We start from the raw sequence: 26127 nt of genomic DNA, 5'->3' as shown, positions 1-26127 counted from the left end.
GAGGTACACCAAGCTACTGCAGTCTTTGTGTCTGGCAATGAGGTCGTCGTTGGTACTTACGGCTTCCTTCTTCAGGCACCTGTCCCCTGCTTCTGCCCTCAGCCACTCTGGCTTCTTTACCTGGTGGTGTGACCCGAACCTTTATTCCTAAGTGGTCAACTGTTCTGTTTTTTGTTTTTTGTTTTTTTTTAGGTTGCTGTAGTTTTTCTTTACCCTTTGATGTTGGAAGTACTTAAGACCATGGGGAATCTCCTGGGTTCCAAATGTAGCTACCACTACTATATAGCAGCAATAAAGGTCCTTCGTAATTGACTTTTTTTAAAAAATTATTTTTGGCCTGTTGGTTTAGCGCCAACACGAGTACAGCATGGTGAGGTGGCATTCTCATTTTCCAGTTCATTGGCACTCTGGTGTACTTCCTTGTGGAAGCATTTACCCTCTCGGGAATGAGAACTCCATAGCACCAGAGCTCAGCTTGCCAGGACCGGAAGCAAACATTTTGCAAGTGGATTATGAGGTGTGATAACAAGAGAAGCCACTCCCACTGGTGTTTCCTGATTCCCGGACCCACGTGTTCCGGCTGTGGGAGATGCGAGCCCACCGTCTGATGCCTTGCCCCTGAAAGCATACCCTGTAGCTTGCAGAGGAGTCATGTAGGTTTTTGTCTCCCAACTAGCGTTGCCATTCCACTTTTCAAGTGGGCATGCTGCTTCTGGGTCACGCAGTGTGTTGTAAGACCCGTTAATTCTATGGGCGCGAGCAAATTGCGGCACTTTCTCTGCTGTGAAATGCACAGATGTGTTTCTTGATTAGCTACAAAGCTGTGCGGAATGCCACCACGGTGAATGATGCTCCTGAGAGTCTGTCGGTCAGTGGTGGTGCTGGCTGAAGCGGCACAGGCAAGTCCATGTGCTGAATACATGAAAGTGATCCATTATGGAAGAGAACCAGGATATCAATCCGCTGCCAGGTGGATGGCTTGTCCCCTGCCCCCTTTTCTCCTTACGGTGCTGTACTGAGAACTCGGGTTTGTTTTTTGGTAGCGTTGTCAGATTAGGTACTGAACCACATCAGTGAGGAGTGGTCTGTTTTTGAGCCCATTCCTATTCCCTGTCCCTGCCGCCATGGCCACTTGGTTCATGGGTCTGTTGCATAGGCACTGGTATTGGAGGGAAGAGATTTGATTGACATCCTCAAAGACGGTCGTTTTATACCTGATTATTAAGATTCTCTGCGGTAGTTGATGCTGTTTACGGCTGCTGTGCTCACCTAGACTGTGGTGGTGAAGTGCTGCTACTTCAGCCTCAGCTGCTCCAGGATCCCATCATCCCCACTGAAATCGGAAGGCCCATCTCGGTGGAGGCATCGGCCATATTCATACCTGTCCCACAAAGAAGAGTGACCACAGAGCTCCGAGAAGGTTGCGGGTGGTCCCCTAATATATGAGGTCTGTCCAGAAGGTATCGAGCCCTGTCATATGACATACAGAGACATTTATTGAAGAAGATACAAGACGCAGGAAATATTGTACATAGGATGCCTTTTCTGTGACGCGTCAGATAGGAAATATTTTAGGTTTTGCAGATCATATGATTTTTCTCACAATCACTCCACTTTGCCATTGCAGCTTAAGAGCCATAGACAATGTGGGATGAAAGGGCATGGCTGTGTGCCAGCAAACTTTGATTTGAAAGGACAGTGTGCTGACTTCTGCTGTAGTAAGTGGGCACCTATCAATGAATCAGAACATATGGGCTATTAACTTCACCCTCCTTGGTCTAACACTTTTGGAATCCATTTCCACACATGTTCCATGGGTTTCTGTTCACCATCAACATCTTGCAGTTCTTTTGGTGTGGAATCTCTTTCCTTTTGTCATAGTGTATGCCTGTCTGGTGACATCAGGAGTGGTTAGGGTACGTTTTAATGAAGAGAAATGTCCCTTTTCATGGCATTTGCCCTTTGTAAGGTTGTCCTGGGAATTTTAAGCTGTGGAAGGCTAGTCTCCACTGATACGGGAGGGCACGCTACTTTCTACTGGTAAGGCAGGCTCGGAGAACTCGAGGGGTTAAGTTGGTTAGCTTCATCTGGGTCTAACTAAATGTCTGCTTTGTAGGTTTGAGGATCCCATTGTTTGCTTAACGCATGTCCTAAATTTCAGAGGAGAAGCCTGGTGATACTGTGAATTCAACTATTGTTTTAACTACCCTCAAAAGTGAACTTTGTGTTTTATTTTCAGCTAAATTAGCTCTGTGGCCACAAAATATAGGAGATTGTTTTAGAGCTGCCATGGAAACCCCAAGAGAACTGATCTGAGAGTTGGGCCTGAGCGTGTTATTTTTTTCTGTGTAAGTGTTCTAGTGGACTGAGAAGAGTCTACCCCGCATCACGGTTCTCTATGGTCTGGTAGAGCTTAAGGCCTCTTGGGTGTCCAGCGCACGTCCCTGTTAGCACTCGCTTACTGCGGACCACGAATGGTATCTTGATTAATTTTGACTCCAGTACCTGCCGTGGATTACTAACGTCTTGTTCCTCATTGTCAAGGAGCTCAGCACTGCACTCAAGCTCAAGGGCGTGAGCAGTTGTCATAGCCCATCTTTGTGGGTCTGTCCCCTGGAACCACTGTCAGTATCAGTTGTGTATAAGTCTCGGTCTTCTCAGGAGACAGAGGCCACGTGGTAATTTGAAAAGAGGGGAGTTTAATATAAAGAATTGTTAAGTGGTGCCAGGAGAGCAACTGTAAAGATGTAAAGGGAACTCTAAAGGATGTTCTGTGCTGGAAAGAGTTCCCAAGGAAGGGCCAGCTTGGAAGGGGGACCTCCTGTAACCAAAACTCGGGTTTGGCTGTCTGATGCAATGAAAGCCCAACTTGTGAGACAGGGGCTGGTGCAGAAGGAAAGGGTCTTATTCAGGTGCTGGGACCTGGGAGAATGGTGGACTCCCATCTCAAAGACCACCTCCCCTTCCTGCCCAACCCCCCAGTTCTTACAGGGATAGGGCTTTTATTTTCCTATCCAATTATCATTCTAGCTTTGGTGCACTCAGTGTAAGAACCTCCCCCTGCACCCTCTTGGCCAGTGGGGGAGGCTCCCCGGTGCTCCCGGACTGTCTGCGGTGTCGGGGCATTGAGAGGGCTGGCTGTGGGACCCATCGGCAGGAGGCCTGGAGATGCCGCAGCCCTCAGTCCCCCTCCTGACCCTGGACATAGCGCCTGCACATCCAGGGGCGCTGGTTGGAGTCCACCAGGTGCCCCTAAATCTCTAAGCAGCCTCCACACGGCCCACCCCTCTGAAGTGACAAGCTGGGCCCAGGCTCACCCTGCGGCCGGCTGCTCACGCTCAGGCTGGCTGGCTGTGTTAGCATCCCTGCACTCGGCTGGGGCTCAGACCTCACTGGAGAAGGTACGGCTGCAGCCTAAGTCTGCTGGTAGGAAAGTCTGCGGAGCTGCTAAGGCAAGAGCTGGTCCACGGTAGCTGGGGAAGCAGGAAAGAACCCTCTCAGGTACGGGTGTGGTGGGTACGGAGCCTGGAGGGCACAGCGCCTCGCTGGGAGGTGTGTCTGGCCACGGCTGCTGGGTTGCTGAGGGAGGCACCCCCGGGGCAGGTGGCTAGGGCGGTGTGCCTTGGTGGTTGGCTCAGTTAGTCCGATCTATCGTGTTCTCCACTGAGAGTTCCTCAGTAGCTCCCGATTCATCCTGTGAAACTGACTCTGTCCACAGTCAGGCCCTCTGCTTTGGCTTCCTGTGATACAACCCCCGCCCCCACTGCCCTGCGCCCGTTAGCTCTGTGGTAGCCACTCTAGCCTCCGTGCTGTTCCTGGAACATGACCCTGTGTGCTCCTGACACAGGGCCCGCACACCAGCTGGTTCCTCTCGGAAGGCTTCTGCCCCGGATATCGGCATGTTCAGTTCCTCACTTCCTCCAATTAAATCTTTGCTCAAATGCCAGCTTCTCAGTGAAGCCCACCCTTCCCCACCTTATTTAATCCTGAAAGCCGCAGCACTCCTGAGCCCGTCACAGGGTTCTGCCCTTTCCATAGTCCTTTCCCCCAACCTGGTAGGTGATTTCCTTATTTCCCGTGTCTGTCCCCTCCCATAACGTCAGGCACCGTGAGGGGCACAGGTGTTGTCTGTCTCATGCACGTATCCCAACCACTTAGAACAGTGCGTGGTGCTTTGTGCATGCGCAGCAAGGACTTGCACATTCGTTACAGTGGTCTCGGTGATACTCATTAGAGTGAGAGTCTGGTTTCACAAAGCAGTTCTAATTTTGTTGTTCGACATACTTTTACTGATGCTGTGTTTGTTACACAATTTCCCTTATATTTCGTAGACTGGCTACATTCTTTTCATTGACTGGGTTGGTACGGTGTATTTTGGGGTTGCTTATACTCGATAAAATGTGCCGTTGCTGCGTTCTTTCGTTTGCTTTCCAGCTCCCGTTACTTTTCCCATCTGATAAATGTGTGAGACGGATAATTATAGCTTTAATATTTTATTCTTGAGAATTAAATCCTGGTCCATGGAAAATTAATTTTTCCAAAATTTGTTTTCAGGTGCTGAATGTGGAGTCAATGCAGATGTTGAGAAACATCTTGAACTGGGCAAGAAATTACTCGCGGCTGGACAGCTGGCTGATGCACTCTCACAGTTTCACGCTGCAGTAGGTTTGTGTCTCGGAAGCAGAACGCTGAGTGGCCCCACCTTAGTGACTTCTATTTATAGCGATTTTTTGAGCAACTTTAAACATTTAAAAATATCTACAGGATTCTGAATGAAATAGATTAGTAAAATAAATGCAGAACACTGGAGTGCATATTTATTTAGCATGAGAGAATTTTCCAGGTAACTGAGATGTACTATTAAAAATACCAGGAATAATTCAAGATCGTTTAGCCAGAAAGCTTTTTTCAATGTATTACGTAATTTTCCTCCCTCTGAAAAGATTTCACTAAATACAATTTACTTTTCCTGATGAGTGAGGTCCTCGGTGGGATAGTTACTTTCCTGGTGATGGGAACTGCCTTCAGCGCGGCGGCTTGGGACGAAACAGATTCAGTTTTTGTCTCGGATAAAGTGAGTCTTACAAAAAGTACTGGTTCTGCCCCACTACCATACGAATATTTGCAGAAACTTACATGTTTTCTACCTGCTTTACACTTGATCATTTTCTTTCTCTAATCCCACGTTTAGCAGAAACATTATGGGCTATGGCGTGTATTGTTAAAGTAGTTTAAAATGACGGCCTGTTTTTTCTTTAGCTTTACTGCCATACAGAAATTCTTGAGCTGGCTCTCCCCCAAAATGCCCACTAAGTTATTACCGTCTTCATGGAAAGGTGTAAACTGACACAGCTGAAGCCAAGTCACTCCTCTGTGAGGTCGAGTGGAGGGCAGACGTGAACAGTGTGCGTTCACGACTAGGGCAGCAGCGATTCTCAGACGGCACACACCTCGTAGTTTCTGGAGGAGGCGCGGGTGGTCCGAGCCGGCCACCACTTCGGTGTGCGTGAGCCCTGCTTGTTCATCACTGGCTGTAGAAAGTCCAGCTCAGATTGTAGATGATGGCAGTCTGTGGTGAGCAGATAGTGATCGGGTGGTGTGGTGTCACGGCCCGTTGATCTCTCAGGAGATGTGTACTCACCAGAAAAGAAGTGTAGATCCTCCATTTCAGGCGTCTTGTTTACCGAACATCCAGTTTCCTGCGGCCGCACTGGGCGCTCAGGTAACCCAGCGCGCCGGTGAGAGCCCCTGGCCGGCAGGTGCGCACTGACTGCGGCAGGCCACAGAGCCGGCTGCTGCCCAGCGCACGCCCCTGGTCCGGGTGGCGAAGCATCGTCCGTGTCCTAGTGCACTGCTTTACACCGGCTGCCTGGGAAGTTCATTAACTTCTTTATTAAATGTTTACTCATCCATGAAAGTATTGATACCTCCCAACATCTAAATTTTGTGATGTACTTTATTTCTATAACTTCATCTGTGGTTAGAAATTGCTATTAAAGTTTCTGATAGAATTTGTTGGCTGGCAGCACAGTATCAACGAGTCATTTTTTATTATAATGTTGCAGACATTATTTATGGTTGTGACACCCTTTCTTCCATTTTTATTTTTGAAAAATGACTTGGAATGTTTTGAATGTTACTTGGGCACAGTGTTTTAAGATCACATTTTTACACAATAAAAGGCTTATGTATTAAAACTGCATAGCGACACACGTAATTGTTTCTACCCTGTAGTACAGATCTGTCAGTGGTTGGGTTTGAAAATTTTTTCTATCCGGCAAATACATGTTTTTTGGCAGGGGTTTTAAGATTTAGAACCGATTGGGAAATATTCTTGATGTGCTGGAAACATTTTGACTTCAGGAAGAGTGTTGACTATTATTGCTTTTCAAATCGTGTTGTGAAACAGCTGCATTCATTTCAAAGTGCTGCGGCCGGACGGCAGTTTTGTTGAGAGACAGTGCAGTGCAGGTGTGACCGTGGCCCCGCCCCCCATCCCCACAGCCCGGCCTTGTGCTCCGTGGCTCTGACCGGAAGTGCAGGGTGTTCCTGCAGTTAGAATGGCTTAGGTGTATCTGCGTGAAGGACTGCCTAAAGCAGGCATGCCCGAAATGGTAGGTTTCTCCGTGTGCTCGGTAAGAAAACCAGTATCATCATTCTTATGTAGTTGTGCTAAGTCAAAAAACAAAATTCATGTTTACATTTATGTCACGTAACATGTGCTATTTTCTCATGACATTTGAGCGACCCTTGTGAAAGGAGGTAGACATTACCACTCCCATTTAGGCAGAAGGAAGGAAACAGAATGTTCTAGTGACTTTCCAAAGGTCACGTTCCAGTTCAAAAAGATTGTGAACTTCTTAAGGATAGGTACTATTCTACTATTACTACCATTATTTTTTAATACCTGGTAGAGCCCAGTTAAAGTCTGAATGAATGAAGGGGTAGAGTTGGGTGAGCTGGGAGCCGGACTGAAAACAAACTGTACCTGGGCAAGGCTGGTGTCCCATCTGCTCACACTTGTAATCAAGGCAGTCGTTTGAGCTAAGCCTCGAGGACTGAGTAGGATTTGGGCGTGTGAAGATGATGGTGGCATGTGAGGTAAACAAACACCAGGCCTTAAGTCATGTTACTCCTAGTATCTTTTATTCTTTGCTTCAGATAAATTAAGGCATGGAGAACTTTTCTTTCTTCTTCTTTTTTAAATTAATGAATGTAAAAGTACTCCATGTTCATTGTGAAACATTTTGAAATATGTGTTCCCCTGGCACCCACCACTCTTAATTTCTGTTTCTATAAAACTGACTACTCTAGGTACCTCCTAGAAGCGGAATTCATGCAACATTTGTCCTTAGGATAATAATGCCTTCAAGGTTCATCTGTGTCGGAAGGCTAAATAATAATATTTCATTGTAGGTATATACCACATTAGTTCCCCATCTTTGGGCCACTGTGAATAATGCTTCCGTGAACGTGACCATATAGATGTCCACTTGAACTTCACTTTCACTTCTGTTTGGTACACACCACGAAGTGGAATTGGCGGTTCATATGGTAATTCTGTGTGTAAGTTTTGAGGAACTCCCCACAGCAGCTGCACCGTATTACAGTCCTTCCAGTAGCGCACACCAGCTGCAGTTTGTCCACATCCTCACCAGCATGATTTCCTCCTTCCCTCCCTCCTTCCCTGCCTTCTCATTCCTTCCTTAATTCCTTCTTTCCTCCTGATGGATGTGAGCTGGTATCTCAGTGTGTCTTTGATTTGCATAATCTAGTGATTAGTAATGTTAAACATCTTTTCCTGTGCTTATTGGTCATTTGTGTATCATCTTGCATGTACGGTTTCCTCTCCTGACCCGCCTTCCCCCAGCAGTACTTCAGGTGATTTTCAGTGCCATTAACAACTGAAAACCATAATTCTGAATAACTGTATACTGTTGTAATGAGGTGCAGAGTGGAGACCTCCTGAAAATAGGAGAAAACCCCCACCCTCCCTTGGTTGGGGGAAGGGGGAAGTGGATGATTATCAGCACTTAAGACACTCTTGCATAACAATGGCAAGTTGATAGGTGTACCTTTCTTGCCTGGAGAGGTCTGTGCCAGGGTGAAAGGCGTGACTTGTGACAGAGCCAGAGGAGGCGGATGCCCCTGTGTCACTGGGAACTCTTGCCCTCACTAAAGATGGCAGCCAAAAGAAGGCAAAAGAAATGGGGCAAGTGGCAAAAACGGCACATCATAGGACGGGCTGGATGTGAGGTAACAGAGGAAGTTGCAGGACAAGCATTTAAAATGAGGGCGGGCTGGGAGAGGAGGAGGAAGAAGAAGGCCACATGGCCAGAAAGGGTGTAGGGTGGGGTCTGGCTACCTAGTGTGGTGTGTAATGGAAATCCATGTGGTTTGGAGTGAGATTCCACCAGGAGATCTGGAATAAGAAAGAGAAGACCGGGGCAGAGCTGATGGAGCTGTGCGGGGACCTACCTAACCCAGCACGGACTTGTGAGGGATGTTTGGATCTGAACTGTGACCAGGAACGCTGAATTACAGGGCGTACGGAGAAGCCACTCTCTTGGGACGTGTGCCTTCCTGGACTCCCCCCTGACCCAGTGTAACACGGCACGCGTTTCCCTGAGCCACTGCACGGAGGCTGAGAACACTGCACCCCACCTCCTGAAGGAGAGAGCTGCTGTGGGAGGTGGCAGCTCTGAAACCTATAAGTGCACCTTCAATAGGGGACGGAGACCGGTTTGCACAGCCGGCTTAAGAACAGATAAGGACATGGGGAACTTCTGGGCGTGGTTCTGGTTTATAGCCATTTGGAGAGCCAGGGAAGTGCTGGGCTTTGTTGGAGAACAAGGCTCTGAGCAGGAGTGCTCTCGCCCACCGTGGGTTGGAACGCTGTGAATAAAAACCTGTTTCCTTCAACACTAATTGTTGGGTCACGTGTCCAGGTGCCAGGTGGCCGAGCGTACCGGTTTGCTCAGTATACTGTGCTGCTGTGTACGTTTCCATATGGCCATGTACGTTTCCATACGGCCGTGTTTTTCAGATGATAGGACTTTCAGGGGTAGAACTTTTAGTGGTAACTTTTATAATGATGGACATCTGTGTGCAGAGATTTTTTTTAAAGATACATGGCTACATTTGGTCAAGATAATTTTTAACATTCTTGATATCTATATATTTCAAAGTTGCTTTTTGGAAGGATTGTTTAGCGGCATGAGGTTTGATTCTAGTTGAATTTACTCCTTCCCCCCTTCGCAGGTGCTGAGCAGAGCAGAATTAGCTCCAACATCTTTCTCATCCATCTGCTCTCCTTTGTCGGATATTTTTGACCTCTCTGGTCTTGCTCTTTAGACTTGCTCTCACTTCCAGTCTTCCCCTTGGTCTAAGGCTTATACCTGCGTTTCCTCAGGTATAACTTGTTGGAGTTTGTAAGGGAGCAGAGACTGCACATTCAATATGTCAGTTTACTGGATGTCTGTAATTTTCTAAAATCCTGTGAAAAAGTGTATAATGCACATTTTCAGTCAGTATTTCACTTAAGAACATTTCCATAAAGACAAAGTTATGACATAACTATAGTTAATATTTCAGACCAGAGGCGGTGAACTTTCTTTCTTAAGGGCCAGATAATAAACATTTTAGGCTCTGTTTTATATTTTTGCATTTTTGACAGCTCTTTAAAAATGCAAAAAACATTCTTTACTTGAAGTCTGTGGATTGGATTTGGCTCGAGGCCGCTGTTGGCTGATGCCTGGTCTGGCTTCATTCACGGTGATCTTGCTGGGCAACACGACTGACAGTTGAGGAAGAAATTCTTTTCTTAATTAGCCTCCCTTAATAGAGTAGCAAACTCTGATTATTCAGGTGATCAGGTTTTTAAAATAAACTACGGAGAGCTAATGTTTATTATTTTAATTTCCAGACGGTGACCCCGATAACTATGTCGCCTACTACCGGAGGGCCACGGTCTTTCTGGCCATGGGCAAGTCGAAGGCCGCGCTCCCTGACCTGACTAAAGTGATCGAACTGAAGGTGGACTTCACCGCGGTAAGGGTACTAAGCTTTCTTTAAAGGGGGGTTTGAGGGGACTCTGAAGAGGTCATTTGTTTCTCACGGTGCTGACTGGCACGCTGGGCATGGCTGGAGGCTGTGAACGCCAGCCACTGTGGAGTGGTGGACGGGGCAACTAGAGACTTCCGAAGTCCTTGGCCTGAAAGGTCCGTGTGAAAGAGGAACAGTGGGTGCACTAGATAATTCTTAGAATCTTCATGGTGATACTCATCTGTCATTTAGAAAGACCTCCGTGTGGAGGTTGGAGTGTAGGGCAAGAAGTGAGGCAGATAAATAAGTTGACTAAGTGGCTGTTAGACGAAAAGGCTGTCCAGTAACTAACAACAGCTTGTAACGGACAACAATTAGTCTCTAGCCGGAACAAGAAAGAAGAGGGGTAACGGGGCTAGGCAGTGGTTGGTGGTGAGGATGCAGTGCTGGCTTAGACAGGGGCCTCCCCTGGAACCAACATGCAGGCCTCAGAAGTGGAGGGCTGGTGGGTCAGTGTAATCGCTTAGGATAACAGGGCCAGTTAGATGATTTCAGAATTAATTGGTAACTCATTTATTGATTATATCCTGCCATATTCCAAAAGAATTTGAGATAACTAATTAGATATGGGTGAATGTTTGGTTTGAAATATTATATTATTTCAAGATGGAATTCCCAAGTATCTAATTTTCTTTAATCTATTACTTTATACAGCTAAGCACAGCCTTTGACAAAGGTTAAGTAACTCATTATCCTAGTATTATAGTAGCTTTTAACTGGTTGAAGTAGCTTTAATATTGCTTTTTATGTGTATTGATGCACTTAACAGAGGACTAGGGAAATTTTCTGTATCATAAAAGGAATATATAAGTTGTAGTGGAATATCTACGTGGTTTCTCTTAATATTTTTCAAATGTTTCAGTTACAGTTGACGTACGATATTATGCTAGTCTCAAGTGCACAACACAGTGATGGGACGTTTGTGCACCTTCCAGAGGATGCACCGGATGAGTCTAGTGCCCGTCTCACACCCTCCTTGGTGGTTACAGTGTCATTCACTCCGTTCCCTACGATTTACTCTGGTTCCCTGTGCTGTCCTTCACGTCCCCCTGATTTGGCAATTGGCCATTTCTACTTCTCAGTCCCTTTCACCTTTTCCACCCTTCCCCCTGAACACCCTCCCATCGTGCAGCCATGAACTGTTCTCTGTATCTATGAGGTTATTTTGTTTATTGTTTTTAGATTCCCCTGTCAGTGAAATCAAATGGCAGTTTTCTTTTTCTGACTTTTTCCACTTAACATGGTACCCTCTAGGCCCACTCGTGTTGTCACAGATGGCAGTCTTTCATTCTTTTTCATGGCGGAGGGATGCTCCAGTGCAGCTGTAAATAAGCACCAAGTCTTCTTCGTCTGTTCACCCATCAGTGGACGCTTACGCCGCTTCCATATCTTGGCCATTGTGAATAACCGTGCAATGAATGTAGGGGTGCATATATGTTTTCAAAATAGTGTTTTGGATTTCTTTAGATAAACACTAGAAGTGGGATTGCTGGGTCATATGGTAGTTGTATTTATGTTGTTTTCCCTAATGGCTGCGCCATTTCACCATCCCACCAACAGTGCACGAGGGTTTCCTTTTTTTCCCATCCTCACTAACACTTGTTCATGGATTCATGGATGATGGCCATTCTGACAGGTGTCAGGTGACACCTCATCGGGGCTTTAATTTGTGTTTCCTGATGATTGATGATGGTGAGCATCTCCTCATATGGTTGACCATCTGTATGTCCTTTTTGGAAAATTGTTTGAGTTCCTTACATATTTTGGATATAAATCTCTTAGAATATCTCCCACTCGGTAGGTTGTTTTATATTTTGATGATGGTTTCCTTTGCTGTGCAGAACCTTTTAAGTTCAATGTAGTTCCGTTTGTTTGTTTTCTTTTGTTTCCCTTGCTTGAGGAGCCAGATCCAAAAAATTCTTGCTATGAGCAATGTCAAACAGATTACTGCCTGTGTTTTCTTTTAGGAGTTTTATGGGTTCAGGTCTTGATCCCTCTCATGCATTTTATTGAATAAGGAACATGAAAAACAGAATGGTTATATGGTTACTCACCATTGATGCACACAGGTCACGGATGGGCATTTTGGGGTCACGGTGGGATGCAGAACACTAAACACAGTGTCTGAAAAACACGGGCAGGTCCACATACTGCAGAGTGTCGGTGGTTCCCCTCTCGGGTGTTGGCTGACCGGGCGCTCTGGCTCCCTGCTGCTCCAGCTCAGCATCTCGGGGGAGTACTGCACCACGTATCGCTGTCCTGGGAAAAGATCAAAATTCAGAAGTCAGAGCGTGGTTTCTAATAATGCATATCACTTTTGCACCATTGCAGAGTTGAAAAATTGTAAGTTAAGCCGTCTCAAGTTGGTCACCATCCATATATTCTCGGGGCCTGCAAGCATCACCACTGTCTAGTTCCAGCACTAGAACTAGAACTAGGTTTTACCCAAAAAGAAACCCTGCACTCGTTAATAGTCCTCTCGTATCTTCTCTAGCCCCTGGCAGCCACTTATTTTTCTGTCTCTGAGGGTTTTGTATATTTCATGTAAGTGAGATCATAAAACATGTGGCCTCCTGTGTCTTTTTTCACTTGGCGTAATGTTTTCCAGGTTCGTGCTGCAGCACCTGTCAGCACTTCATTCCGTTTTACAGCTGGACAGTGATCCCACTGCATGGACATGTCACGTGTGCTCACTGGTTTCTGAGTTGATGGAATCTGGGTTATTTCCGCTCTTTGTCTCTTGTCTGAACATTCATGCACAAGATTTTGTGTGGACATGTTTTCAAGTTTTTTGGGTGTACTAAAAAGTACTCTTAAGGAAATATACTTTATCAAAAACTATACATATTCATTGATTCCAGGAAGTTTTCTTAGAGTGCCACGTCAAATAGGCATTGGAAAATAAAGATTTCATTAATACTGTATTAGCTTAGTTTTATTCTGTATGTTTAAAGAAAATTTAGAAATGCATTGTTCTCAGAACATCCTTTTTTTTCTAGGCAAGATTACAGAGAGGTCACTTATTATTGAAACAAGGAAAACTTGATGAAGCAGAAGATGATTTTAAAAAAGTGGTAAGTTCAATTTATATTTGGTTCTGTGAACATGTTACTTTGAATGAACATACTAGATTTGTATTGTATAGGAAGACATTTACTTTTTAAAAATATTTTCTATTTAGTTTTAGAGAGGGGGGAAGGGAGGGAGAAAGGGAGGGAGAAAGGGAGGGAGAGAAACACTGATGTGTGAGAGAGACATCGTTTGGTTGCCTCTTTCACGCCCCCAACTGGGGACCTGGCCCACAACCCAGGCATGTGCCCTGACTGGGAATTGAACCAGTGACCTTTTGGTTCACAGGCTGGCACTCAATCCACTCAGCCACATCATCGAAGGTGGAAGATACTTAATAATAATTTTATAGCAAAAGGGAAAAATCACTTGATTTGTGTATGTAAGAATCACAGTTCCTGAATTAATATTTAGTGGCTGACATAAGAACCATTTTAATAGATGGTAGGTGCAGTCTGTGGAATAAATATATAATCCTAACTCAGTTTGTGTAGTGCACATTCTCTGTTTTGTCTTTTGTGAGAAGCTAGAGATGCCAGCTGAGCTCGTCTCCACTCCTCAGGGTGTAGGTGGTATTATCCCCCTTTTGATTGGTGAAGAAAATGCCCATGATATATAGATAATAAGTGTTAAAGTCAGGATTTGGGCTTAGTCTTTTTCCATTTAGACTTTATTTTAAAGTATTAATAATATGAACTCTCTCTGGAAATATTCACAACCCGGCCATTGAGAGACGGTAAAACTGTTTTACTAGTTATCTATTGCTGAGTAACAAATTGCCCAAAGTTAGCAGCTTACAGCAACACGCATGTATGATCTTACAGTTCGTGGGGTCAGGAACTGGGCAGGTGTGGCTGGACCCTTCGCTCCAGACCTCCCACAGGCCACAGTCAAGGTGTCAGACAGGGCTGCGGTGCAGTCTGGAGACTGGCAGGGGAGGAACTGCTTGCAAACTCACCTGGGTGCTGGCGGGATTTAGCTCCTCTCCAGCTGTTAGACTGAGGCCTCAGGTTTTTTCCTTGAGCTGTTGGCCAGAGGCTCCCTTTGGTTCCCTCCTACGTGGGCCTCTCCATGAAGCATCTCACTGCCTGGCAGGTTGAGTCCATAGAGCGGACAAGTGAGAAGGCAAGGCTGACACACAAAGAGAGGAAGGGAAGGAGGGGAGATACCGATCTCTCAAGACGGAAGTTACAGTGTTGTGTACCTACTTGAAGTGACGTCCTTTCACCTCTGTCACATTCTGTTTGTTAAAGGGAGTTACAGTTTCTTCCCAGACCCAAGGGGAGGGGATCACACAAAGGCATGAATTCCAGGAGGTGGGGATCATTTGGGCGATCTTAGAAGTCTTCCCTCTACAACTACCAATCCACTGTTTTCATTTGAGGTCTCAGAAACGGGTTCATTTAGAGCAGATGAGTGAATCTCCCCGAGCCCTCATCCCATAGCTATTTGATCTGAAAGCCCAGTGACCACAGTAAATGGTAAGAAACAAGAAGTAAACTATTGTCATGGTTAGGGGTTTGGCTGGAAGGGTCAGAAGTGTAAAACAGTAGAGAAGAGAAGGGACGTCAAGGAACACGGAACAAGGATGGAGGGAAACACCAGCAGGTGCAGCCTCCACGTGTGAACGCCCCGGAATGTAAGAGGGCAGCTGGGAGGAGTCTGCAGCCTTGTAGTGAGGGCGAAAACCTTCATCTCACATAACCCTCTTTGAAGCTCCCCAGGGTCGTAAGTCAGTCCTCAGCTTGTTTCACAGATTCCTTTCTTACCTCCTTAGAGAGAACCCTTCCCTCCCTTCCTGGCTGCCGCCCAGTCCCAAAGAGGCCCAGGTGACCTGCGCTCACTCCCCTTTCCTGTTCCCATTGTCTGAGCGTGGAGTGAGGCCAAGCTGCTATCCTCCACCTCAAGACTGAGGGCGGTCCCCTCCCTCGCCCTCCAACAAGAAAAACCACCACGTGGCAGAGCCCAGCGGCTCACCTTTCAGAGGAAGATGTGCATTCCATCCCAAGAGGCAGTCCCTAACTCATTACAGCACTCTCTGTCCAAAAGGGGGCGCTCGTGTTCATACAGAAAACAAGTTGACTTCCCCTTGTACCGGAAGCAGAGTGCAGCCCACACCCGTCTGCACTCCTTCCACTGCGGGCTGCCAGAAGTACTCCAGACCAGCCCAAGGATGATGAAACAGTCACAGACAGGCATTCCATGGCCCTGACGCAACTCCCTTCCGCGGGGCAACTCGGTCATGCAGGGACAGCCACCCCGTGAGCAAGCTGAGGTGACCAGGTCCTTCCCACCTACCTGGGACTGCTTGGACTCGCCTGTTCCTTCGAAAGCCAGGGGTCATACAGACAAACGGGATACCCAGAGTGTCCTGAAAACAAAGGGGGAACTGTAGAGCCCCTGCCAAGTGGTGGTAGTCTGAAGGTGTTTCATCTGGAGTGCTGTCTCCTACCAGCTGGACGTGGGGTGTTTTAAAAACATGAATCCACTTAAAGGGGAAGCAGTATGACTGGTCCATTGAAAGAGAGATATTTCTAGAAAAAAATCTATTGTCTGTACCATACCCAAAGCTGAAACCCATCAACTACAATTCCCATGTTAATAAGAATACTAGATTTCAGGAATCGTTATATAAACTGTAATCTTAAAGAAAAAAGTTAAAGAAAAGTTAGTAGTTTTTTAATATAACAGGCACACAATTTTCTGAGCCATTACGCTTAAGATTTTCCACCTGGACGGGGGCACTGTTGAGAGTCACGGTGCAGGAGGCCAGGGTGGGGTGGACTGTGAGTAGGCGCAGGGTCTCGCTGCAGTGACAGAAATTGTCAAACTGTGGTGACGGCTGCGTAAGTTTGTTAAAAATCACAGAATCGCACACTCAAAATGAGTGCATTTTTGGTGTATAAATTATACCTAGATAATGTTATTAAAAAAAACAAAGTATACATCTGTTAAAACTGTATCATAAGTCTTTAAAATAATGGTATTACTCTTATTTTTCCCTGTAAATTCTTCCTTTCTTATCACATTGTAGCCCCTCCGACATCAAATCTTTTTCTTATAACCTTGAAGAAAACCTTCTTTTTCAGTTTTCCTGTGTTTTTCATTATTTTGGTAAAATTATTTTATACTTAAAATACTTAGAAATTTAACTAGAAGGCAAAATACATAAAGTTCAAGTTATTTTCTCTAGTTACACGTGAGAAAGTGAGAAAGGTGTGTCCTCCTTACTTCTTCTTCTCTACCCTTTCACATCCCTAAGCACGTTCCCTTTCCCGTAAGCGTGGGGCCGGGGCTTCGGGCTGCAGCTGTGCTGCTCGCTCCCGCGCACCGCGATGGCGGCAGGTGCCTCTGCTGCTGCTGCTGCCCACGGCGGTGGCGGCACGGGAGCGCGGCAGCGGACAAGCCGGTGTTGCCTGTGTCTCCACCTTTTCTCCCAGGGAACCTGAGTATTGGGAATGGTCAGATCACTGTGTATATTGTGTGTGTTAGACCTAAGAGATCGAAAACCCTGTTTAATTTATTATTCTTATAGCTCAAATCTAATCCAAGTGAAAATGAAGAAAAGGAAGCCCAGTCCCAACTCATAAAGTCTGATGAGATGCAGCGTTTGCGCACGCATGCCCTCGATGCTTTTGAAAACTCGGACTATACTGCAGCTATATCCTTCCTTGATAAGATTTTAGAGGTGAGTGTATTAGATGTTGCAGCTGACGAGCTTAGCGTGCACTGCTTTTTCCTGTAAGGCATGACTGTACACTTCGGTATGTTATGTGCCACAGGAATCCTAGGTAGCTGAACATCAGACTGGTCGTGGTGTGTTTAGCTCTTAAGTGAAAGATGGTGTTTATATGGGACAAAATTTGGAACTGAGGTTTTCAGTAAATGGAATAAGTGTGCCGTGGGATGGGAGTTACGTAGTTTTACACATTGTTTGCTTTAGTTGTTCTGTTTGACTTTACATTATTTTGGGGGGGGGGCGGGTGTAGAAAACCCTAGAGGTTCAATAATGGGGCAGAAGGTGAAAGCTGGTTGAGGAGGAGGAAACGAACGTCCGGGCGGACAGAGGCGTGCTGAGAGTGGGACGTGTCGAGGGGAGAAGGCAGGTGAAGAGTGCCGGGGTCCAGCCGGTCTGGGCTGGGACAGCGGGCTGTGGTCTCCTCGCCTCCCAGGACTTAGGACGGGTGGCTTCAGAAGGGAGTCGACTGCCCTTCCAGTGAAAGCAGTCGTGATTCAGTTTATTCATCATTCTCATAGCGCTCTGACATACAGTTTCATTTGATCTTGGCAGCAAACTCGTGGTGTATGTAGAATGGGCACTTCGATAATTTTCAGAGGAAATTGTTACGAGACCCAGTGGAATTCATGTTTTACTAAATTATTTTGTAAATGTTTTAAGGAAAAATAGTTATAATTTTTACCTTCCAGCATTTAGACTATTCATTTTGACCTAGCTTATTGTCCATCATATTTAACTTATGTCCAATGTTGATTTTGATCTCTTAATATACGTGAGAAGTTGATACGACTCCAGAACAACTCTAAGAAATGCATATTCATACTTCCACAGGCCTCACTGGTGCGCTTCCTGGCTTACGTTTTGAGGAGTGCCTGTGTACTTACTAAACACTGTAAACTTTTCAATGAAACTGAGATGAGGAAGCCTCAACCTTGTCACACTTTTCCTCTTTCTTTTTGTGATAGGAGGGTTTAATTTCACGGAGATGACACTTACAAAAGAGAATTTTATTTAGTTATTAGTAGAGTAAAAATACTTTGCAAATTTAGAGCCTAGATTTTATTTTTCGATACTAGAAATTAGAATTGTTGACTAAGTACAAAAACCTGATCACAGAGTATTCTCTTCAAACTCAAAGATGCTTCACCGAGAACAGCCTTCTGACAGTAAATGCCACGTGCCCTTATCTTTACAGTTTTACCATTATATAATTGAAGGGGGTAGGAAAGGGCTTTGTTGGAATATATATCCCTTCCCCCTTTAGAATTTATTTATAGTATTCTTGGAGAAATTATCTTATTACATCTATTTATTTTTGCACATCTATCATACCATCTTTTTAAATGCTGTTGACCATATAGAAGTTACCACACTAATCGAGGATATTTTATGTTGATAAATAAGCAGGTAAAATATGAGAGATGCAAGTATAAATGTGCATAGTTTACTGTTTCTTTCTTAAAGTCTCGTTCTGTTGTTTCCCAAGGTGTGTGTCTGGGACGCCGAGCTGCGGGAGCTTCGAGCCGAGTGTTTCATAAAGGAAGGGGAGCCCAGGAAAGCGATTAGTGACTTAAAAGCTGCGTCAAAACTGAAGAATGACAATACCGAGGCTTTTTATAAGATCAGCACCCTGTACTATCAGCTGGGAGACCACGAACTGTCCCTCAGGTCAGTTCTAGGGGACACCCGTCTGCTCACCTTTTTGCTGTGGCACCGAGATAATCATCCCATTTTCTTTTTAATTTTAAAGTAATAAAATCGTGGCTAAGACTGTTTTTGTTTTTTATTATCTATTTTATGTTTATATCCTATCGTCTATTTATACGTTTTAAGTTATTCTACTTCCATGGTTTATTTTCATCAATTATGTGTATTAAAATAAAGGTGGGTATCATATTTGTAGAAGCAACATGAAGCATTTAACGTATAACTCTATTTAAATCATTTTAATTTGAACTAGTAAGCGTGGGCATGGTATAATACCAAATATAAAAATATATGGTAAATTATTAAGCCCGTATGTTTTAATCATTACAGACAAAAATATACTTTTTATTGTGTTTTCTGTATTTATTATGGAAGAGTACTCATTGATTTTTTTTTGACTTGGTATATTTTCCTTTTTAAATGCATGAGCAGTGAAGTTCGTGAGTGTCTGAAACTTGACCAGGATCATAAGAGGTGTTTTGCGCACTACAAACAAGTGAAGAAACTCAATAAGCTGATCGAGTCAGCCGAAGAGCTCATCAGAGAGGGCAGGTAAGAGTACGCTTGTCTAGACTATTGAGCCTTCCCTCACCGGCTGCCTGCTCTTTTACTCCTTAGCAATGGAGGGTGGCGTATCGTAGACAGCACTTAACAGAACTACCACAACTGTACTTTGTAAAAGTCAGCCAGAGTATAGGTGATAGTAACTTCAGAGTCTTCTTACCAGATTTATTCCTGGTTCACCAAATGCGTATTGAGCATCTCCTTTATCAGGTACCGGCTGTGTGCTGGGGTTGCAGAAATGCATGCATGTGACTGTAGTTTTGGGTCTTCAGAAGCTTCCAGTGTCGTGAGGGAGACACATACACACTGATTAGTAAAAGGGGGTGTGGTCTGTAGAGCGAGAGAGATGCTAAGAGTGTACAGAGATCCCGCCACTGTGTGGGGTTCTGAGCTGACAGTTCTTTTGTTGTTGTACCTGGAAAATAGGTACCTCTTTCTGGCCTCTGATTCCTACAGAGAAATCCATTGTCATTTTAACTGTGTTTTTCTCCTAAAAATAGGTATCATTTTCCTCTGGCTGCTTACAGGAATTGTTTTCCTTGTCTTTAGTATTCGTAAGTTTAATTATGATGTGTCAGTGAGCATTTCCTTATGTTTATCCTTTTGGGAGTTACTTAGTTTCTAGAATATGTGGGTTTATATCTTGTCAAACGTGGGAAGTTCCCAGCTAGTAGATTCCGGAGTCCTTTTCCAGCCCTTCGCTCTGTACTTTGCTGCTTAGACCCTGACTGATACGAATGTTAATTCTTTCTTTCAGCCCCACAGGTTCCTGGGCTGCACATTTTTGTCAGTTTATTTTCTGTGTGTACGGTTTGGCCCTTGTTGTTGCAGTGCACGGATTGTTTCCTGTGTCCTTCAGCCGGGGACTGAGCACAAGCAGGGAGCTTGTTAATTTTGGTTTTCCTGTTTTTCAGTTCTAAAAATTCTGTTTGGTTGTTCTTCTGTGTCTTCTGTTTCCTTTTTGAGAGTTTCTGTGTCTTTGTTGAGTGAGGCATTTTTGTTTGTTTGCTTTTAGTGTGTTTGTCATTGTCACTTGTTTGTCATTGCTGCTTTTCTCTCGGCAGCTGTAAAGTTGTCATCAGGTGTTGTAACGTGTCCGCCCTCCCGGGGCTGGAATTCGTCCCACTCAGTTTGAGATCTGCTCCTGATATGATGAGTGGGTTTTAGTGGAACCCTGGCCATTTTCATTTTATAGGAATGTTTTTATATGAAAATCTAAAAAGGGGTTTTTGGACACTGCTCCAGCAAAATGGCGTGGGGCAGGTGGAGGTACTAGTGCCCCCCGGGCCTTCAGCAGTGTTGCGGGTGCGAGGGGCTCCCTGGTGCTGTTGGGTGCAGGCGAGAGCTCGGGGCTCGTTTCCAGTCGGTGGGGTGGGGGTAGGCCCTGGCTCCCCATGGCCACGCAGTCACTGCAGCCTAACCAGGGGCGGAGTCCGGGCTCTGGGGGTGGGCCTGTGCACGGTGGTCGGCACGGGGCCATAGTTTCCTCCTGAGTCTGGCTGGCATCGAGCCATCATTGTCCAAGGCTTTCTGTCCTGCTGTGGCCGGTCAGGCCTGGTTGGAGCGTGTCGCCCCGCAGACTGAAAGGTGTTGTGGGTTCTGTCCCGGGTCGGCTGGGAGGCACCCGATCGGTGTTTTCCACTTCAGTGTGTCCTTCCCTCTCTCTCTCCCTCCCTGCCCCTCTCTGAAATCAGTAAGCTTGTCCTCGGTCAAGGATTCAAAATAAAACATTTCTGTCTTGCTAATAAGCTGCGCTTTCCATGTCTTTTGGCTTGGGACAGCAGGCTTCTGCTTTCCGTTTGTTTGTTTGGGGTTGTGTGCACGTGTGTGTGTGCGCACCCACTGGCGGTTCTGGGTCGCTGGCTCCCTCCGCTCTAAGTCTGGGGCGCAGGAGGCAGAAGCCAACCCAGGGAGCTGACCGCACCGTTTTCCCTCCGGTCCGGGTCTCTGGCTGGTCTGCCCTCTTTCCCTTTCCGAGTCTTCCCGCGTTTTTAAAAATATTTAACATCTAGGATATTTGTTTGTACCTAGCTAGACAAATGGGGGAGAGTACACTTATTCCATCTTCCCAGAAGTGAGCCTTTTTTTAATCCAGTATTTTTCTAGTTGAACTTTAATTTGAGCTAATTGTCGTATCACGTGTGGCTGCAAGAAGTAAAGCAAGGTCTCACATACTCTGTGCAGCTTCCTACAGTTGTCCCACCACCGTGGAAGATACGTTAGATACCGTAGCATACTGTTCCCAGGGTACTACAGTCTCCAATTTTAGATGCTGTCTTTTAGTTTGGTATTACTGAGGGAAGTAACTTAGTGTATAACACGACTATTACTTTCCAGTCGTTTTTAAAATGCTGAAATAGCTTTTTTGTTGTTGTTCCTAAAAGCTTCTGTAGATAGGAATTTAAACAGGTTCCTTCTGCAAGGTAGTACATTGTACTTAGTGGTGAACACTACCATTCGTTATATAAAACAGCATGTATGTGAGGGGCTCCGTGATTTCCTGGAAGTTAGAGTGCCCAGAACATACAACTTTATTTCTGCTCTGCTGAACGTGCTCTGTGGAAGTCAGACTTGAGTGAGTTTTGCTCAGTGCCAAAATCATTAGCATTTTTCCGTAAAGGAATTCATCAGGTGGTTTGATTGATACGCACAGGTATGCTCTGATGTATCATTTTCAGTGGTCATGTGTTTTGTCTCCTAACTCTTAATGGCAGACAGTATGTTTCTTGCTGCTGTAGTAAGGTAAAAGCAGCATTTGGAAGCACATGCTCATTCAGGTAAACTGATGAAGCAACATAAAGCAACGAACAGAGGGATTTTCCTCCAGCTCTGGAAGTAGAATTTGTTACTCACCCTGGTTTACTCCTTTAACAGATACACAGATGCAACCAGCAAATATGAATCCGTCATGAAGCTAGAGCCTGGTGTTTCAGAATACACAGTTCGCTCAAAAGAAAGGATTTGCCACTGCTTCTCTAAGGTAACGGCTGACCCATTCCCAGAAATCATTTACATTCTTGCTGGAAATGTAAAAACTTAACGCGTGGAATGGAGACCAGAAACCGCTTTCTCACGTCTGCTTCCAGGACGCAAAGCCCGTGGAGGCCATTCGGGTGTGTTCGGAGGTTCTGCAGGCGGAGCCCGACAACGTGAACGCCCTGAAGGACCGCGCGGAGGCCTACCTAATCGAGGAGATGTATGACGAAGGTCAGTCTGCACGCGGTCGGCTTCTCGGCGTCTGAGAGCTGATGTGCGTGAAAATTAGCGCGTGGTTAAGATCCTGTTGTTCGGAACAAGTTTACCAGATACCAGGAACTGCTGATAGTTTTAGAAAAATGGCAGGAACTTCAAAGTTATTCTTCCTTCATAGAACTTGAAAGGTATATACCATCTAGGGAAAAAGTTTTGTTGAAACCAGTTCAGTGACACTTAAAAATTTCAGTGTTTCTTTTAGACAAGTGTGAAAAGTAACAGTAGAAAATTTAAATTATAGATTTTATATCATCCAGTTGTAATCAGTTAATTTTGAATTTATCTTTCAGACTTTTTCTATACAGTCTTTATTCTATATATTAGAATACACATATGCATACATAGTATATATTACACATACTGCATATATATTTATGTCATATGTTTCTAAATAGAAAATGTTCTGTGACTCCTAACCTATTTAATAACATCACGGTAGTTGCTTATCCTATGCTATTCAAGTTGAAGTCACAGAAAGAGTTTTATGTTAGATGTTGTTATGAGGACCTTGAATGGCAGTGCCCTATTTTTGCAAGATAACTAAGGCATATAGTAATATACATGTTCTGAGAGCTAGACTTTTTTCATGTGACAACATGCTATAAGCATGTAAGTGTGATAGTTTTTAAAAGAAGCAAGCCTTACTGCCCTTATTGCAAAGTTTTCATTTCAAATTAGGTACATCATTTTAAATTGAAAACAGTATTTTTCTGGTGAAACTTAACCTGTGGTACTCTTTTTTGTTTTTTCAATGAGGTACTGAATATTTATTTAATAAAAGAGTATGGCCATTAAAATAATATGTATTATATTTGAATGCCATGCAAAAATAGGCATTTAAAAGTAGTCATGGATAAAATTTTAAATGCAGTAAGAATGCATCTATAACATAATAAAACATTTTAAAAAGGAGATAACTACGCTTTTAATTAAAGGTTCATGGTGCTTTTTTTCCTAAGGCGAACTGACCATTTCCTGCTTTTCACAATTTGACAAGAATCTTGCTCCTAATTGGTTTCTGGGGAGTGGCAGTAACCCTGGTCATGGCTATTCGTGGGGCACTTTCACGGTGTCGTCTCTGAAGTCTGACTGAGGCTTGAAGCGCATGCAGTCAGCATGAGAGGCTTCGCTGCTCATGAGAACGCCTCAGTAGAGCAGGCCCACCGCACGGAGCAGCCGCTGGCACAACCGTCCTTTCCACCCTCGAGCTGCTGTGCGTGCTTGGCCAGAGGATGTGCTCCCGACGCGCCCTCCCTGAGCTGCGGGAGCGCTCCGTCGGGGGCTCCGTCGTCGCCTGTGTGCGGGGGGGCCCTCGGCTCTGGCTGGGGACTCAGAGATGCCGCGAAACACGAAGTGTGGCTGTTAAAAAAGGTTAAATCTCGGGGCTGCCGAATGTAATTGGAACAATGCCTTTGTGAATGTCAAACTGACTTTTTTAAGGAAAACTTCAGAGCTTAATTATTGAAGAAAAGATGCTTAAACTAATTTAATAGCATAGATGTCTTCGAAGTCTTTTTTCCTTTAAAGGTTTCTTTAAATAGGAGTTTCTTTGTGTTTGAGAGGAGGGCTTAGATTATACACTAGGACTATTTCTGAATGAATAGTTTTACAAGAGTAAAATGGTTGTTTGAGTCACAAGTATGGAAATTAAGCATCGTCCTGGAGTGAGAATGGGTTGGTAGGTCTTTAAATTTGGGGGCTACAGAGGGAGCCTGCATAGTTGAAACCGAAAGGTATTCTTTGACTTGTCTGGATTTGAATCAGAGGTTTAGTAAATGATGTAATAATCATACTCAATTCAGCTAAATAATAATGTGGAGATCCTTAGTTAAACTCTAAAGGCTTTCCATATTGTTAATTCCTTTTACCTTTTTAAAAATCAACAATGTGAAATGATAGTAGGTGTATAATGAATAAAGAAAAATATGCTTAGATTAGTGCGTCATGGAACACGGTGATTTATCAGTTGTGGGCATACAGTAGGATCGTTGGGGAAGCCAGGAGGGGATTCCACTCCTCCGGAGGCAAGCAGAGAGTGAGATGGTTGTGCGAGGGTGCTGCTGAGGCGGCTCTCCGGCCCTGTGAGTCCTTTCAGTAGTTTCTGGGAGGAGCAAACTGGCCCTGAAGCAATGCCGAACGGTTGGCAGAGCTCCCTTGAACACAGGGTGATTCAAGTGTCCTTCTGACATAAGCAGTTATGTTGGCTAGAGCTCAAGCTACACGGGACCTGTGTCTGTGTTACTAACTGCTGCATCTCTGGCAGCTGTGCCTGGCTCGTAGGCTGGCACTCATACAGTTGCTGACTGAATGAATGTCGCCAAGGAATACGGTCACCGTGAAGAGTATGGAATTTAGAATTAGCCCTGATTTGAGGCTAGCTTTGCCATTTATTTTTAATTGCGGTAAAATACACATAAAATTCATCGTATTGATGTTTAAGGGTACAGGTCAGTAGTGTTAAGTATATTCACATCGCTGTGCAGCCAGGCTCCAGGGCTTTTGTCTGGAAACCCGAACTCCATGCCTACCAAGCTCCATTTCCAGTGAACATTTGCCTCTTCCCCTCCCCCACCTCCCAGGCCCTGGCAGCCTCCACTTCATCGTCTGTGTCTGTGAAGTGACTACTCTACATAGGTCTTAGAAGGGGAGTGACACAGAATTTTCGTGGCTGGCTTATTTCACTTAGTGTGATGTCCTCAAGGTTCATCCGTGCTGTAGGACGTGTTGGGATTCCTTTTAAGGCTGAACAGTGTTCCACTGTATGTGTATGATTTGTCTATATGCATACAATTCTCTGTTGATGGACATACTTCCATCTTTTGTCCGTCATGAATAACGCTACCCTGAACACGAGCGTACAAATACCTGCCTGTGCAAGGCTGTCCTTTAAATTCTCCCGGGTACGTATGTGGGAGTGGGACTGCCGCACCACACCGTACTTCTGGCTTTGTAGTTTCCCAGGAGCCACTACACTGACTTTTTATAGTGATTCCCACCAGCAGTCCTGAAAGGGTTCCAGTATTTCCCATCCTTGCCAACATGTGGAGTTCTCCAGTTTTTTTTTCTTTTGGTTTTTTTTTTGATAGAAGCCATTCTTAAGAGTGTGAAGTGATACCTTATTGTGGTTTTGATTTGCATTTCCCTAAAGTTGATGCTGAGCATCTTTTCACATACTTGTTGGCCATTTGCATGTCGTCTTTGGAGTATGCCACTCATTTCTGCTGTGTGGTCTCAGTCACCTCGCCCGTTATGCTTCGCTTTCCCTGTCTGTGCGATCGGAGTGAGAACAGATGCTGACGGTGCCCGCGTGCAGCTGATGAATGTGTGTTCTGAGCATGTCCAGGGGAGGCCAGGCCAGGCCGCGGTGCTCAGTAGGTTAGGGTAGGAGATGCTTATCTGGCTTCTGACACTTTCAGTCCACAATGGTTTACTGGGGTGTGACCCCATTGTAAGAGAAGGAGCATCTGTATGTGGAGTTTTCTTCAGTTTGGTGACACTGCTGCTATTATTCTAGAAAATGTAGTCATGTGTAATATTTGTGTTTATGCATAAATATGTACCCCACATAGTATATATTATTTTATAAACAGTGAAATGCAAAATGTATTTTGAACAAAGTTTATATTAAAACCCAGAGATCTTAAACTATTTCATAAAAGGCACCCACACAAACATACCCTGAGTGAAATGAC

The 26127-nt window shown here is 44.9% G+C and overlaps 1 protein-coding gene across 1 annotated transcript in view; it reads left to right on the top strand.

Annotated features, from left to right (window-relative positions):
* Positions 1-26127, top strand: part of DNAJC3 (DnaJ heat shock protein family (Hsp40) member C3) — a 47081-nt gene that overhangs the window by 9013 nt on the left and 11941 nt on the right. Inside the window, exons 2-9 of the mRNA XM_028526551.2 lie at positions 4555-4665; positions 9926-10050; positions 13104-13178; positions 16709-16861; positions 18399-18580; positions 19052-19171; positions 22058-22163; positions 22270-22390. Of these exons, the coding sequence (XP_028382352.1) occupies positions 4555-4665; positions 9926-10050; positions 13104-13178; positions 16709-16861; positions 18399-18580; positions 19052-19171; positions 22058-22163; positions 22270-22390 (993 nt within the window). The remainder of the gene's footprint in view (positions 1-4554; positions 4666-9925; positions 10051-13103; positions 13179-16708; positions 16862-18398; positions 18581-19051; positions 19172-22057; positions 22164-22269; positions 22391-26127) is intronic.

Source organism: Phyllostomus discolor, chromosome 11 (assembly GCF_004126475.2).
Source record: "Phyllostomus discolor isolate MPI-MPIP mPhyDis1 chromosome 11, mPhyDis1.pri.v3, whole genome shotgun sequence".
Taxonomy (NCBI): Eukaryota; Metazoa; Chordata; class Mammalia; order Chiroptera; family Phyllostomidae; genus Phyllostomus; species Phyllostomus discolor.
This window is presented reverse-complemented; position numbering and strand designations above follow the sequence as displayed.